General features: G+C 46.8%; 1 protein-coding gene across 1 annotated transcript; it reads left to right on the top strand.

Moving 5' to 3' along the window:
• The first annotated feature begins 357 nt into the window (after positions 1-357).
• FECH (ferrochelatase) lies at positions 358-14,097 on the top strand. The gene is made up of 10 exons (XM_042813120.1): positions 358-769; positions 1,880-1,999; positions 2,362-2,510; positions 6,757-6,891; positions 7,273-7,379; positions 7,698-7,796; positions 8,184-8,291; positions 9,106-9,270; positions 9,642-9,701; positions 10,162-14,097. The coding sequence occupies exons 1-10, from the start codon at positions 465-467 to the stop codon at positions 10,294-10,296; spliced, it is 1,383 nt and encodes a 460-aa protein (XP_042669054.1). The 5' UTR covers positions 358-464; the 3' UTR covers positions 10,297-14,097.
• Positions 14,098-16,411: the final 2,314 nt, after the last annotated feature.

Below are 16,411 nucleotides of genomic sequence, written 5' to 3'. Positions count from 1 at the left end.
CCGGAGCGCCGTCTGAGCGCGGCCGCATTGCCGCCCGTCCCGTGAATGGGGCTTTGTGCTTTGTCATCTCTGGAAGGAACTCGAGGCGGTGTTTCAAACCGACCGCGTGGAGCTGGGCGATGTTTTCGATATCGGGAATTTAACGCTCCGACGGTTCGGACCTGAGCTCGGCTCCTGGCGCCGCTCGGCGCCCGTCGACACCGCGCTGACAGCGCCGCCCTCCGTGGCCACGAGCGGTGCCGGGCAGTGCGCGGCTCGGTGCTGTCAGAGGCGCGTCGCAGGGGACGTTGCGGGGGGCATTGCTGGGGAGGTTCAGGTGGGAGCGGGCGGCAGCTCGGGACGTGGCGTTGTTCCCGCTGTGGGAGATCCGCACCGGTACAACTCTTACAAAAAAATGTGCCGTGGGATGACAAAAAACGTTTGGAAACCGCGCTGTGAGCAGCAGGTGGGGAGCGGTCCACGCAATGGGCAGCGTTGGCACTGAGGAGCGCTGGCCGGGAGCTGCACGTTGTGCACAACAGCGCAACAGATGCTGGGCTGTGTTACTGGACACCGCCGTGCTGAATGCTTCGGGCCTCACCTGCTGGTTTCCCCATCTCCCCCGGCTCCTGACTGAGCTCCTGTGTTCCGCCGGGCTGAGCTCACTGACGTACCATTCTCTGTCCGCAGTGGTGGCGGGCGGCAGGCAGCTGAGGGTCCCAGTGCGCTGGAGGGGGCAGGTGGCTGCAGCAGCGCCCAACACCAAGCTCCAGGCTGAGCCAGAAGCACGGTAAGTCTGCTGAGGGCCATGGGTGGGCACAGCCACGATCCTGTGCTGTCTGTGGGGTGAGCAGTCCAGCCTGCGTGCTGCAGCTGGTTGTGTAGCAAAAAGAATGGCCGTGGGGATGGGTCTGGCTTGTGTCACTGCTGCTGAGTGCCGTGAGCCTCGCTGCCTGCAGGACGGAGATCGGTGTGTTTGTTCTCTGCTGAGCAAAATGGAGCGCAAGCCTGCAGTAAGGCAGTGCAGGAGGCACAGAGCAAACATTGCTGTTCTGGTTTCTGGTTCCTGCCTCCTCATCAGTCCTCCTGGAGGAGGACAGCAGAAGCCACCAGGACAGCCCCAGGCTCCTCTAGTGCCCACCTGGCTTGCCTTGTGCCTGTCTCATGAAAGCCAAAGACCTCAGAAACTGCAAAGCTGTGCTTGGGAACCCCCATGGAGATGATGCTGTCAGCCACGTGTTGGTCTCACATACAAGCTCATGAAGTACAGCCAGGTTTTGCTTCCCTCGCTGCTTTGAGAGCGAGGTGTCCCTCCCCAGGAAGGAAGACAAAGCAGTGTTGGCACGTGTCCTGCGTTCTGCAGGAGGTGCTGTGTGTTTTGGTCAGCACTGTGGCTGGCGTTCAGCTGAGATGACCTGTGGGCAATGTTCTGCCCCTTCCCTTACCACATAGAACCGCAGATTCACAGAATGGCCAGGGTTGGAAGGGACCTCAAGGATCACGAATCTCCAACCCCCTGCCACACGCAGGGCCACCAACCTCCACATTTCATAGCAGTCCAGGCTGCCCAGGGCCCCATCCAACCTGGTCTTGAACACCTCCAGGGATGGATGGGGCATCCACAGCCTTTCTGGGCAGCTGTTCCAGCACCTCACCACTCTCTCTGTAAAGAACTTACAATGACAGCTGAGAGAATTTTCTCTGTACATTTCCAGTTAATTTCTGTGTTGCACAGTGATCGTTTTTTCTCAGGCTGCTCAATTTGTTGTTCGCATTTGTTTCATAAGTGTGAACTTCAAATAAGATGCTGCAAAAGACGTGCAGACAGGCAGGCTATTTCGCAGTTAAAAAAAAAACAGCTGTACATCACTGGGATTTGAAATGTCTCTTTCTTCCATAGGAAACCTAAAACAGGAATCTTGATGTTAAACATGGGAGGTCCAGAAAGGCTGGATGATGTACATGACTTCTTACTGCGCCTCTTCCTGGACCGGGACCTCATGACACTTCCAGCGCAAAAGTAAGGAATGCTGTGAACTTGTGTGTTCCAGTCACTGCTCAGTGTTGGCTCTGACATTAAACTGCAGTTTAATTTATGTTTACTTTTATTGGGGCTGCTCAAGGTTTGGACCTTTTGGTGCAGGGAACGGTGTTGTAATTCTCTGGGAAAAAAAAGTGTGCCAAGATCAATCTTTTTAGTCTGCAGATTGTGGTTTGCTGTCATGTAGTGGGTTTGGAAGGGTGATGGGATAAAACATTAAACATGCAGTGCTGTTTTGTTTATAAGCTGGGGACTTTGCCCGCTCTAGCAGATGTGTCTGGAGAAGGGGCCAGGGGTGCCTGGGTTACGACATTAACACAGATCCCTTCTGAATGCTTCAGTAAATTGGCACCGTTCATCGCTAAACGCCGCACACCGCGAATTCAGGAGCAGTACAGCAGGATTGGAGGTGGGTCGCCCATCAAGAAGTGGACGGCGGTGCAGGGAGAAAGCATGGTGAAACTGCTGGACAGCATGTCTCCCCACACCGGTACTTCTACACCCCTCTCTGTTTTCTAACAGCTGTTTTGGCCTGATGTGTTCTAAGTACGAGTTCCTGAAGCAACTTTTGCTTCTGAGCTTTAATTGTGAGTGTAAAGTGTTCGCAGTCCTGCTAGGAAATCACGGTGCAGACGTTCCTATTCTCAGTATACACAAAAACATGGGGTCCACAGACGTGCAGGTGTAATTCTGTGCTGTAGTCACTGCTGTGACTGCTGGTGGCTTTGGTTTGAGAGAGCAGCCTGCTGTCAGTATGCATTCATCCCACTGTAATGCAGTGTAGCACCATGAACTAACAGCCAGATGTGCACCCACCTTCTCCAGCTGGGTCCAGAGCTTGCTGTGGTTCAGCTGCCACCTCTCTGCCCAAAGTGATGAGTTTCAAAGCTGCCCTGGTTGTAGCCACCATGGATGCCTCTAACACATTTCATCTTGCTAACTGCAGCCACTAGAGTTGAACTGGCCCCTGCTCCTTCCTTGTCTTATCAAGAGATCTAGGGCATATAGAGTGCCCTCAAGGTCGCTGTCAGAGAGAAGAGCTCACTTGCCGAAGGCACCCTTGTTTCATTCCTTTTGTTGTGGGAAAAAACCTGGATGACTGTCATAGACCAAGCACGTAGCTTTCAGATGTCTGAAGACAGGAGTCTCAACTTGTGCTTGCACAAATGCAAGGTGCAGGCTCTACTTGAACTTGAAGAAGTCTGCTCTAGAGAGAAGTGATTGAACCTTATATGACAGGAAAGGAGAGTGTATTTCTTGTGAGTTAATAAAGGGACAAGAAATGGAGTGAAGTTCTGACTCATAAAGGAGTTGGAGGTTTGTGGCTATTTATACACAGTGAGAATGATGGTCATTTGGGGCAGCAAATGTCTGCACCCACAGAGTAAAACTGCATGTCCATCCTGGCTGTTGATGTTGTTTGAGCCTGAGCTGAGAGGACAGGGGCTGCATGGGAGGGTGTCAGGAGTCCAGAGCAGTTCTGCAAAGATGTGGGTCTGTCTTTGTTCCTCTGAGATGTCTCTCTGAAGTCATGGGTTCCTTCAGAGATCTCGAAACATGCCTGAATCTGTAACTGCTAATAATGGCTAAGAGACCTAACAGCAGTTAGGCCCCATTTCAGGAGCAAGGAAGAAGCAAAGATAAGGTTTTGTGGCTGAACTCTGCAGGGCTTGGCACAGGGATAGTGGAGAGCCCCACCTGAGGAGCAGGAGATAAGGCCTAATAGCTTGATGTGGGTAGAAGCAGATAGTACCTTCACAAGCAATTCTGGCTGCTCCCCACCAGACCAGGCTGCATAGGGCCCCAACAGCCTGGCCTTGGGCACCTCCAGGGTTGGAGAACACAGTTTCTCTGGGCAGCTGTGTTCAGTTGCTTTTCCCTAAAACTCCCAACAAAGTTGACACACAAGTCACTTTTAACTCACTTGTGGTGGAGTTTGTACACGTTTAGCTACACTTCAGCATCCGTGTCGCAGAACGAGCACAGTGGCTGTACTCAGTGTTGTGTCTGACCTCTTGTGGGACAGTCAGAGTGAAGCACCATTGCTTTGACAAGCCAGAGAGGCAGGGCCGTAATGGTTTGGCTGCCTGAAATGAGCTATCTGGGGATCACCTCTGTTCACAAAGGCCTTTGCAACATGCTTTTTGTTGAGGCAGCGAGCAGGCTTTGAGAGCAGAAGGAATTAATGAGATCACTAAGCTACCCACTGTGCTCCTCACCAATGTGTCAGCTGCAGATAATACTTCTCGTCCTGCCACTCCAATAGAAGCGCTAAACGTTTGTATTGGAAAAACTGCTGGAGTACAAGGAGCCAAAGAAGAGAGCTCTCTATTCTCTTCAGCTCAGCAGCCATAAAGCATTGCTGCACTTCCCAAAATGTTTGGAAGCGTGATGCTGGTGTGCCAGGGAGTCACCCTCTGTGTCTGACCATATACGTTCCCAGATTCTCAGCTTTTTTGGAGCCCATTTCTTCAGACTTGGATAGGAGAAGGCTAGAAGTAGGAGATTGGGGTTTGTTTGTTCATCTTAATTGTGTCTGGAGGGTGAAAAGTAATATTCTTGAAAGGCCAAGACAGAATTCCCCGTTCATTCAGCATGCAGCATGTCCCCAATGCCTTCATTCAGATGCATTTGGTCTGTTTTTCCCCTCCGATGCTATTTCTCACTTAATTCCAACTGTAGTCAAAGTACAGTCAGAGCCTGAAGCCAGGCGTGCCCCCTTCTGTGGCATGGAAGGCAGCAGTATTCTAGCAGCTGCAGCCCTTGAGGGGTTAGGCTTGCAACAGGTTCTGGAGATAAGGCTCACAAAGTTTATCTGCTGTTCTCAGTGTACCACTCCCACTTACTTTTGTTTGACATTTTTTGCACAGTCATGCCTGACTCTCTGCAGCCCTTACCTTTGAGAATTCATTTAAAGACTTCAGGTTTTGCCCAGAGGTAGCTACCGTTTTAAATACTGAACGTGCCAGCCATTCCTCTGAGCATTTTGGGTAACCTGTCATGATACCAGCACTGGGCTGCTTCAGAACAGCTTGAACCAGGTGTGCATCCAGGCTGAGCTGTGCGTGTTAGTGCAGTATCAGGGCATTGCTCACAGCCCTGAGCCCTGTTAATGAGTAACTTGTTGCTTGTGACTGAGACGTGAATCTCGTGGCAAAAAAGTAGTATACTGCATGCTGTTGTTGCCTTGATCTGGCCTTCTGTTGGGGCTGGAGCTTGCAGTAATTTGAGTATTTGGAGCTGGTGAAGAGCTCAAGCTAGACAGAATCAGTAAAGTTTCCTTCTATACACATAAATCAGTCTACTGATGCACTGACTCATGGGATATACGTTTGACACGTTACACTTTGGCAATGGGACTAAGATCAAGTAATAAATAAACAGCCTCACCAATGTCATCTGGGAACAATATAATTTTAAAACAAAGCTTTATTGTTACAGGCAGCAGCCTGAAAATAAACAGGAGTTCTTCTGCTCTGAATGAACAGAGCTGGGTAGGCTCAGTGGTCTGTAGGAATAAATCACACGAATATGATGACAGGAAAATCCATGTCTGTTTGTCTAGTGCTGGTATCAAATAGGCTAATGTCTTGCGATGGTAATTAGACTTCAAGAAGATGCATTTTGCCTTTTTCACTGTTTTCAGATTTAAGGGTTCTTGTTATTTCTTACAAGCTGTATTTTAGCTGAGATTCCCTTGTCAGCAGAATGAAAACTCCCAAGATGAGGGGACCATGATGTGCTCCTTAGATTGGCAGCTCTTTGCTGAAGGGGCTGTCATGTAATCCTGATTCTAACTGTAACAACAAATTGAACATGTGTACACGTGTGAAACCCTGCTCTTTGCTGCTTGTGATCCAAGACAGAACACAGCAACATGAGGCTATTGCAACAAGTTCTCACACTGATCATCATTTTTTCCCAACGTCTTCTTTCCCATGTTAAACTCCTAATATCTTTGCTCTGGTTTGTCAGAGTTTTGGTTTTAATACCATTTAAATATGCTCAGGGTCACCCCTCAGGTGACCTGAAGGCAGCTCAGGACTTGCTGCTTCTCCCAGCTGGGAGCTCTCTTGCCTCCTGCAAAGAGCTGGGGCCGGCTAAACCTGCTTTCTGAATCCTGCCTAAAACTACAGAGTGCAGAAAAAGCACAGGACGTCTGCTTCTTTCAGAAACCTGTTACAGGTTTTTTCAGAGCTAGTGACCTGGAAACTATGAAAAAGAGACTTTGGGTTTGTTCTAGAAGCCGCTGTTCTTCACTTCAAACAAAGCAAACAAAAAACACTCAAAGCTGACACCCTAAAGATTAGAGTTGGAAAATGGAAAAACCTGAAAAGTCCTTGGAGAGGACAGGATTGCCTCCAAAATGAAGTGTTTAAAGGCACAGATATCTTTGTGAAAAACAAACTAACCAGAAATGGAAGAATCCGTGCCTCTCCTGAGCACCCTGACCTCAGTCTGAGGCAGCTCCTGTCGCTGCGGGCTGGCAGGCAGAGCAGGCTCACCAGCGTGGCAGCTGATGCAGATGATCAAATGGCAGTTCTGCATCATCTTCCCTTTAACTTTGCTTTTTAAAAGGGTTATCTGGAGGCAAGGAAGTAGAGTTCTGTCTTGTTTTTTTCCATCTACATAAGTCTGTCTGGTTCTGTACACTGTGCTTGTTAGCTAGCAGTTATTTACTGGGAGTTTTTGGCGGATGCTTTTCCTGCAGTTTCTCTTCCTGTTTTGTCTGGCAGCACCCCACAAGTACTACATTGGCTTCCGATACGTGCACCCTCTGACAGAGGAAGCAATTGAGGAGATGGAGGATGACGGCATCGAGAGAGCCATCGCCTTCACGCAGTACCCGCAGTACAGCTGCTCCACCACAGGTCAGAGCTTGTGAGAGACCTCCTCCATAGACTTTAAGGTCTTCATTGTTTAATGTCATTCTGAATTTCATGCGGGAACTTCTTAGCCCAGGATAGCTTTATGTTTGTTGTAGGATAATATAAACTGAAGCCCAGGAGCACCTCTGAGTAAGCTTTCTCCATGGAAACTCCAACGGTTCTTTGGTTAAGGAGTGATTTAGCGAGTTGCTCTCGGCTACAAGATGTTCGTCCTGCTCTGATGCTCTCAGCTGTGATTTAGAGTTGCCTTTAAAACATGGATAGCGTGTTAAAATATTACAGTGCTTTCCTACATGACTGTTATCATCTGACAGTCTGCTGATTCCGTGGACAAATTTCTGTTCTTAATTCTCTGTGTTTCAGGAAGCAGCTTAAATGCTATTTATCGCTACTACAATAAAAAGGGGAAGAAGCCGAAGATGAAGTGGAGTATCATTGACCGATGGCCCACACACCCCCTGCTCATTCAGGTACAGATCTGTGCAAAGCTGGAGGGATATTTCATGCTCTCTGTTTTGGCGTGATAACTTGAGAAAGTGACCTTGTCCTAAAGTATTTGTGTTATCACAGCAGAGTTGGCAGGAAGGGACCTCTAGAGGCCATCAGCCTGAATTCCTGCTTAGCCTGTAGCAAACACAGACACAGATCTGTCTGTTTGTCAGATGCTCCTAGGAATTAGCACATTTCAAAGGCAGCCTTGCATGTGGAAGCTGCTGTTTCATTTGTGAGCATGTGTTACCTTTTAGCAATTCCTGATCCAGGCCTTTGCCTTTTTGTTTCCTGACCAGTGCTTTGCCGATCACATACAGAAGGAACTGGACCTCTTTCCACCTGACAAGAGGAAAGACGTCGTCATCCTCTTCTCAGCCCACTCGCTTCCCATGTCTGTGAGTTACCCCAGTTACTGCTCTGTGACCATGAGGCCAGAATCTTAGAACCGTAGAATCAGTGAGGTTAGAAAACAGCTCTGAGATCATCAAGTTAAGCTGCCACGCCATCTCCACCATGCCCACTAACCGTGTCCCCAGATACCACATCCACACGTTTCTTGCTGTCTGAATTGAGTTGGAAGGTGTGCAGCTGGCACGGAGGCACAGTGAAACCACCCTTGCAGAAGTGCCATGCAGTTCCTTTATCAGGGCAGGGGGGGTTGTGGGGACACTGGTAGCCGAGCCCTGGTGCTCCTGGCTGTGTCCTCACCACCATCCCACGCACTTAGTAATGACATAAAAGCATTCCTTGGAAGAAAAAGCTCTGGTGTTGATGTGTTGAAGGTGGTGAACCGTGGTGATCCGTATCCACAAGAAGTAGGAGCTACTGTCCAGAGAGTTATGGAGAAGCTGAACCATTCCAACCCCTACCGGCTCGTCTGGCAGTCCAAGGTGGGTGCTGGGGACAGCAGTGCTGCCAGCTGGTGTTTCTGCTAGGACAGAGTCACGGCCTTGCACCCTGAATCAGTTTTTCCAAGTATTCTTCGTCCATAGCTTCTTGCCTCTTTGGTATACTGCATAATCTGAAGTACATTTTCTATATGCCCTGTGATTTCATAACACACAGTTTGGCAGGTTTTTTTTTCCTATGTTGGAAGGAAAAATTGAGCACTCATTGGATTTGTTACTTTAAGATGACCTTGGAGCAATTTTTCGGAAATTGTCCTTGTGAAACAAACATTCTTAACAATGATAGTGCTTAATTCAAACAGGCTTAATTATTCTTGATGAAGACTTCTTGCATTATTTCATATTTATTGTTACTACTGCAAATCAGAAGGAACTGAAGTTTTAGCACAGTCATGTACTGCAAGTAATTGTGTGTTTCAGGGGCACTGCACTCCCATGCCAGTGCTGTTTTGTTCTTTAAGCTGCATCTTACAGCACATCAACACTGAATACTTCATGGGTAGCTCAGCAGATTCACTGCATCCTGAATGCTCACATCTTGCGAAGCCAGGGAAACAAGTGCAGTTGAGGTCTCCTTTAAGACCAACCCGGGGTCTCTTTTGGGAGGATTTAAATGGATGGTCGGTGGGATGGTATGTCTTTGTAAAACCTAACAGATAAAGTGAGGGAGTCAAAAGCAGAGAAATAGCAATAATCGACTCCTTGTTAAAAATCTGAGTTGTCTGGCTAAAGAAAAACATGGGTGCATTTTCTAAGAGTGATTTGTTGAGGTTTGTTTTTTTCTCCCTCTTCACAGGTTGGGCCAATGCCTTGGCTTGGTCCACAAACGGATGAGACAATTAAAGGACTGTGCCAAAGAGGAAAGAAGAACATGTTGTTGGTCCCCATAGCATTCACAAGTGACCACATTGAAACACTTTATGAACTGGATATTGAGTATGCACAGGTTTTAGCAAACGAGGTAAATGGTTGACAGTTTTTATAAGTGGACTCCCAAATTGTTTTACCTCTTTCAAAATACTGTTTTCTGGTTGCTCTTTGCAGTATAATTTGGGGAAACTTTTTTTTTCTATAAATTGAAAATAAATCTAAGCTCAAAGGAGCTTTTTATAGCAGCACAAAACAGGCTTCACTCTAAACTTGCTAAAAAAGAGTCAGCAGATTTTTGGCAGCAAAGTGAAACTGTGCATCTGAGTTACTTTTACTGTGTTCAAAATGTGATATTTCATTTTATTGTTTTGGGGCAGCTTCTGAAAGAAGAAGAAATAGTTTTGGAGGCTAACATAGCGAAGGATCTAACAGACTTAACTTTTCTCCTTGCTTTTCCTTCAGTGTGGCGTTGAAAACATCAGAAGAGCAGAGTCACTTAATGGAAACCCACTGTTCTCCAAGGTATCTTTTTGATGCAGTAGTTACTGTAGTTTGCAGTTGTGTGTTTCCTGCTACACTGTGGATGTCTTTTATAGATTTAAAATACTTTAAGCACAGAGGATAGAAATCCCTGAACTTGATCTGTGTGTCACAAAGTGCTTTTATTTGCTACATATTTAAAAAAAAGAACAAACAACTCCAACAGCACAAGTTTTGCTTTGACAAAGAAGAACAGTTTTGTATTTGTTAATAGCTGTCTTTTAGTGGAATACTTATTGTAGGGTACTGTGTCAGCACAGTTTTAAAACAGGATTTTTCTCCTGAAAGACTGGAGGGTGGTTACAAAATATTAAAAACCAGCAAAGACTGACAGATGTGCACTTAGGCAGTCTCACCAGTTTGGGTGACACATGTTCCAGTGTTCCCTGATTTTATGCAGGGAGGTTTGCTCACCGCTGTGTTTTAATTAACTCTCTTTCAGGCTCTGGCAGACTTGGTCTGCTCACACATCCAGTCCAATGAAATCTGCTCCAAGCAGCTGACGCTCTGCTGCCCGCTCTGCGTGAATCCTGTCTGCAGGGAGACCAAAGCTTTCTTCACCAACCAGCAGCTGTGATGGGCAGGCTGTCTTGTGCAGGAACTGTCCTGGCGAAGCAGCGCTTGACCAAGCTCTCCTGTGCTACATCTTTAGTCTGGTAGTGCCAGCAATGGTAACCTCATAGAGCAGTGAGGAGGAATTTTTTTTTTTTCCTTACGTTTCCTTTGTTTAAGAAGTGTTTGTAACAAGTAGGTTTATCCTGTGAGATGTGGGAAGGTCTCATCTCATCTGATTCTGATTGGAGTTAGCATGAGTATGCACTGAAAAACTTTGAGAATACGAAAAACAGGGCTTTTATACAGATTGGCTTCTGTTTCCTATGCAGAGATTTATTTGTATGCAATTTCATCGCGAGTGCATTAATTTCAGTTTTCCAGATCAAGCATTAACAATTATTTTTGTTTTTACTTAAAGCATAGCATAACTAGCATAGCCACCAGTTGTTTCTTCTGACTTCAGGTGGGTTTGAAGATCAAGTGACCTCTAATGCTTTTTAAATAACATGTCTATTTTTTTAGAGCATAAAGATAAGGTTTGGTTTTGTTTTCTCTTGCTGCAAACTTCCTGTGAAAGCTTAGCTGGGATAGTAGAACTCACAGAGTTTGTTTATATTTTCTAGAGAAGAAAACCACTCATCACCTGCAGGAAAACCCCTGCATTTGTAAAGCATACAGAAATAATTCTGGTTGCTGATGCTGCAGAATGTGTACAGCGCGTTTCAAATCCAGCACACATTGAAACATTTTGGTTCATCTTCTAAGCAAAATGGCTTTTTTATCATTATTAAAAAGGGCTTTCTCTGATTAGGTAAGTGTAGGAAGTTGGGCTTGATCTCCAGCAAGTTTATAGATTGACTCTGTGCTTTCTGCTGTGTCACAGGCCTGTGGTTTTTGTGGGATGCTATGGAGTTACATAGGTACAATTGATCTAGCTTAATTGATGATGCTATTTAAAAGTGAGATGATAAATCAAGAGTCATTTACATTGCAGATATCCAAGCACACAGTAAGAGGAGAGCAGGCTGCCCCTCACACTGATGGCTGTGTTCTTAGCATACCTCTGTCAGAAGCTAAATACCATCTGTTCAATTTCTGGCAGCAGTGGTGAGCCTACAGCTGCTCTCTTAGCTCACCTGTGCTTATTGCATGTTGGGCAGGTATCTGTTTGCACCACGCTGCTGCATCCACTGCTAAGCAGCAGCACTTCTGTGGAGTGAGAAAGCTTTTAGGGCTTAATAGCACTGACATGCCAGTCTTGCAGCAATGCAGGGTGTTCTGTAAAGTGATGATAGCTCATCATGAGGTTTGGGAATCTGATAGCTTGCTGCTCGGACAGTAATTTTTGCTTATGTAACCGAGGTAGGAGCAGTTTGAATCCTTGATCTTTCAAGGATGGGGTTGTTTAAAAAACTAATAGGCCTCTGTTGGTAGAACAGGGATTTATCTTGTTCTGTTTTATGCTACTAGAGTTAACTAGGGGATATTAAAAAAATAAATGGCTGCTGTGTTGGCCAGCCAGCAGCCTGGGCATTGCCATGGAGCAGCACAAATCTTGCCACGTGAGCATCCATGGCCCCATATGCCTCAAGGGTTGACTGAAACCGCTCCACTGCCAGCCTGTAGTTCCCAGTGTGGCTCTGGTGAGACAGGCTTAGTCCTCAGCACCGGGGCCTCCTGTATTGCTGCTGTAGCACGGAAATCTTCCTCTGTCTGCGGTATGTGTGCCTCCTCTTGGGGCAGGAGAAGCAGGGACAGGCCTGCAGGTGCCCAGATGGCAGCACGCTCTTTGCCCAGGGCTGTGGCTTCCAGAACCTCACTGTGCTTTCAGTGCTCTCTGATAGCAGTAGTGTGTTGTTTTCAAACAGCAGGAGAATCTGTAGGACAGTTTTTCCCTCTCAGTGGACATGAGTAGAGAGCAGACTCTTGAGTGTTGTGTAGGACCAGTGACATGGCAGCCGGGTGCAATCGTCCAGAGCTGTCTCTCTCCAGGAGCTTTGGTTGCCTTCACTCTTTTCAGCTCTCATTGAGCCTGTCTTGGCACAGTGGGCATCTGAATGCCTGCGTTGCTGCAGGGAGGTTGGCTCCCTCCCTGAGCCTTCTGCTCAGCCCCTGGGCTCTGCTCACTGTCCCAAGAGGAAGGGGGAGCAGGAAGCTGATCCCTGCCTGGGTGCAGTTGGCAGGGTCACCGCATGGTGTAGGGCTGAGACTTGAAAAGACTTTGAATCGATGTCAAAAGAACGATGATGTCAGCAGTGAGTGTGGGCAGTGAACTCTGGCTTTAGAGAAGACTCCTTTGGTTGAAGACTCCTCTCGATCCCCACTTCTCTGTGTGATGCTTGTGGGTGGGTGGCAGAAGGCTTTGTCAAATCTTTCTGCTCGTTCCCCTTTCCTCCTGCCTGCTGGTTGTGGCCATCTCTGCATCTGGGAACTGAAGGTTAACTTTACAGGATCGTTGCAGTGCAATAAATACAGATTGGCTTTTTATTTCCGTACTGGAGAGAGTACTGAAAATACTGGCTGGCACTAATTATGAGGCATTACATAACAGGTACTTAAAATGCACTTTTTAGTGAGCTAACCGCAAGCGAGATAATTACTAAGCTTCTTTAGCCATTGTTGCTATCAGACCATAATGCAGAAATCGCTTAATTTTCCAGCTTTTAGCAGATGGATCATGTCACATACAGCCAGTGGGTTATTTCATTTTCCTGAATAGTTCATTGTGATATCACCCTGTCCTGTTATTTAGCACACGGTATTTCATCTTTGAGCAGCACCAAGAGCCTGTCAAAAATCTTTCTGAGCAAGCTCTGCTCTTATTTTTAATAGGAATCAGTTTTTTCCCCTTGCACTTAGAAATAAATCTGAAAAATGAAACCTGAGAGACTGACAACGGTAGGAATTTATCTGCCATTGAGATCTCCCGATTCTGGGCTTTGTCCGAGGGCATTTGCCACTGCGTTTTTCAGCAGTGGAGTGCACTCAACCTTCCTTTGGATGCTTCCAAGCTGGCTGTCCACATCCAAGCCGCTGCCCTAGGTCCTGTCTGTGGTCAGGGGATGTGTTTTGGGGCATTTTCCCCTCCATTCTTGTGCCTTCCTGCCAGCCACACTCCGCGGTGCTTCATAGCTGCTGCATTTGGGAGGCTGTACTCTAAAGCACTGCTGCTGCGCATTCTGTTTTCCCCTCTGACAGATTTTCAGCATTTGGTGCTATTAACTCAGGACCAGGTCTCGTCAGATCCTGAGCACTTTGCTCTGATTGAATTGATCCAAGCGCATGGAATTGTCAGCAGTGGGGAGGCCGCCATCCTCCAGCCATAATCTAGCTTGACTTTTCTTTATCAATTATATCCCTCGTGCAGAACTTTGTCTGAGAGTGTTTGTCATTTCCATTTGCCTTGGCAATGCGCAGCAGGGTGGGAGTGTGGGTGACGTTTTTCTCCCTTGGAGTTCTATGAAATCTGGTGCATTTTAGCAGACAGGACAGCTTCCAGGAGCAGTGCTGTAATACCGAACAACGCAGGGATAAATTCAGTGAGCTGGGGTCAGAGGGGTTTTCTTTGGAATATTTGGAAGTTCCATCTTGTGTTCTTTTGTCACACCGAGAGAGATGGAAATCAGCACGAAGTGTGAGGTGTGAAGGAGAGGGTTGTTTCTTTGATTGTTTCATGCCAGACGTTCACAAATGTTTAGTCTACCGTGTTTGTCTGAGATTCAAGGAAGACTTCCATGTAATGTAACAATTTGTATAACCATGCTGTGTGTCATGTACCGTAACAATGGAATTTCAATTAAAGACTTTTGGAGGAAATGGCTGAGCTGTGTGTCTCAGTGAGAGCTCTTTCGGTGCCTTATTGGAAGACAGCGTGTGAAGCTTCACATTGGTTCCCACCTGCAATCATTAATCTATTTAGTTATCTGTTAACTCCTGGTCTCCAGGCATCTTATTTCTTATGTTAAAAATTAAGTGCCTGATTGATTATTTTTTAGAACAGTGATGAGAGTTGTTGTGTACTTAAGCAGATCCATTAGTGTGCTCTCATTACTGGATGTGACGGGTGGGAGGGAGAGAGACGGACACTGAAGAATGGTTGGGCAATCAGCTGCCATTGGATTTGACTGGGGTAAGAGTTTCATTCCAAGTCCGTATACCTACTTGAGTAATTACATCTGCATGTTTTCCAGCAGAAGACGGCTTGTTAAATTAAATTGCAGCACTCTGCTTCCATTGTCAGAACTAGCAAGAAACTGAAGCTACTAAGTGTGACTTTGGGGTTACCGTTGACTTCATTGTGAGCAACGTAGCAAAAGGGGAGCCTGGGTGGAGAAAGAAGTCCTGGGATGATTTCCTATGCAGCTGAGCCCAAAGCTGCCTAAAGGGAGATTGTTACTTCCCGTGCAGTGCTGTAGATCTTACAATCATTGGAGTTAGAAGGGACCTTTAAAGATCATCAGTTCCCCTGCAACGTACAGGGGAACCTATGGCTCAGTGAGGTTGCTCAGAAGCTTCAGAAGCACTCGAGAACCACAGCCTAAATCCAAGCATTGCCTGGGCACAGAGCCTGGCTCTGCTGAGCAGAAAGCTGCTGCAGCACCAAGGGGAGTGGATTTCTCCTTGAATTCTGGACTGAGCAGACAGCATACTGTGACATCCAGGTTTGGACCCTGCTTGGTTCATGCTGGCTTTTGTGAATGAGGTGCTGGAAAATGTGAGGACTGCTTTGGTAATGGTTGGTGACTTAAAGCTTTAAAAATCATTTGGGAATCTGTGACCTGTTCTTCTGAGATCAAATGGGATCTGTACAGAGATCGTGGGGTATGTTTTTTTTAAATTCTTTTGTGTGCTTTGATGTCCAATATCATAGCAGGCATGGCATTTGCTGGTGATTTAGAGAGTGACTCCTGTCTTTCTGCCCTGCATCAGCGCAGTGTTGGTCAGGGTTCTTGGAGCCCACTTGTCCAGCCAGTATCTTCCTTCCCCACTTCTGGAGCTCAGGACTTGGTCAGCTCTGACCCTGTGGCACCACTCCAGCACTTCACAGCTGTCTTCCTGCTATACCCTCAGGTAAGTCATCTACAAGACTTAAAAGCTTTCAAGATGTCAAGGCTATTAAGACAAAAATAGTCTGATCTGTGTGCTACACATTCTGTTATTATATTGTATGCATACTACATGATAGCATATGTATATGGTCAATTAAGGATAAGTTTTGTACACTTAATGCGTACTCATATTTTGTACACTTTGTGACCTATATAATATATAGGTCTTTGCACATGGCAAACCTTGCTGGCTGAGGGATGTCAGCTTTTCTGGCATAGTGACTTGTGAAAATGTGTGTCATGCTAATGCTCAAAGCTGGAAGTGCATTCCAAACCCATTGTTTTCTTGTAAATTCTCTCATGAGCAGTTCACGCCACGGCCCTGTCGCTTTTAAGGATGATCCATGACGTGTGAACATTGCCCACAACTGAGGCCTAATGGCATTTCTCAAGCAAGTAGGTTGCATTTCCAAGGCAGTCCTAAACGAGCACTCAGTGCAATGCTCCTGGGTACCGGGCGCAGCACTCCCACAACACTTTTATGGCTGAACTATCAGACCGTTATGGTCTCCGATTGTCTTTTACTGCCTTTCATTTCTTCTGCTGTCAGACATGAGGAAAGCAATGTGTAATCTGATCCAAAATGCCCTTGTTTGTTTTAATCTTCTGGTTTAATATATTATGGCTTCCTGCCATTATGCTGTTTTCAGATGGGCCCTGGAGTCACTCAGTGAGGTTTTATCCGTGTGTGGCATCATCCCAGCAGGTTCCTCCTGCAGCACGGCCCTCACTTCCCTTTACTGTGTGCACCAACCTGGCTGTTTCCAGCTGGGCACCGACCTTCCTGTGCTGCCCACAGTGTCCCTGTGTTGCTTGCTGTGGCCACTGTCAAGTGCTTTGAAAAGGTGTTCCTGAGGCTGTAGTCCCAGTGAAATGAGAATGACCTGCTGTGGCTGCCTTAGTTTCACTGCAGTCACTTTATTTTTTTGCTGTCAGTGCTCTTGCCCCCACCCAATCTTTCTCCAGCCATCTGGTCATGGCATCACTGTCACTGAAAGCATCATCTGAGCCTGCTAGCCACAGAGCATC

Source organism: Centrocercus urophasianus, unplaced genomic scaffold (assembly GCF_019232065.1).
Source record: "Centrocercus urophasianus isolate 14NV4802_14NV808 unplaced genomic scaffold, USGS_Curo_1.0 seq_1384, whole genome shotgun sequence".
Lineage (NCBI taxonomy): Eukaryota > Metazoa > Chordata > Aves > Galliformes > Phasianidae > Centrocercus > Centrocercus urophasianus.
The sequence above is the reverse complement of the archived record's forward strand: the minus strand, read 5'-3'. Positions and strand labels throughout refer to the sequence as shown.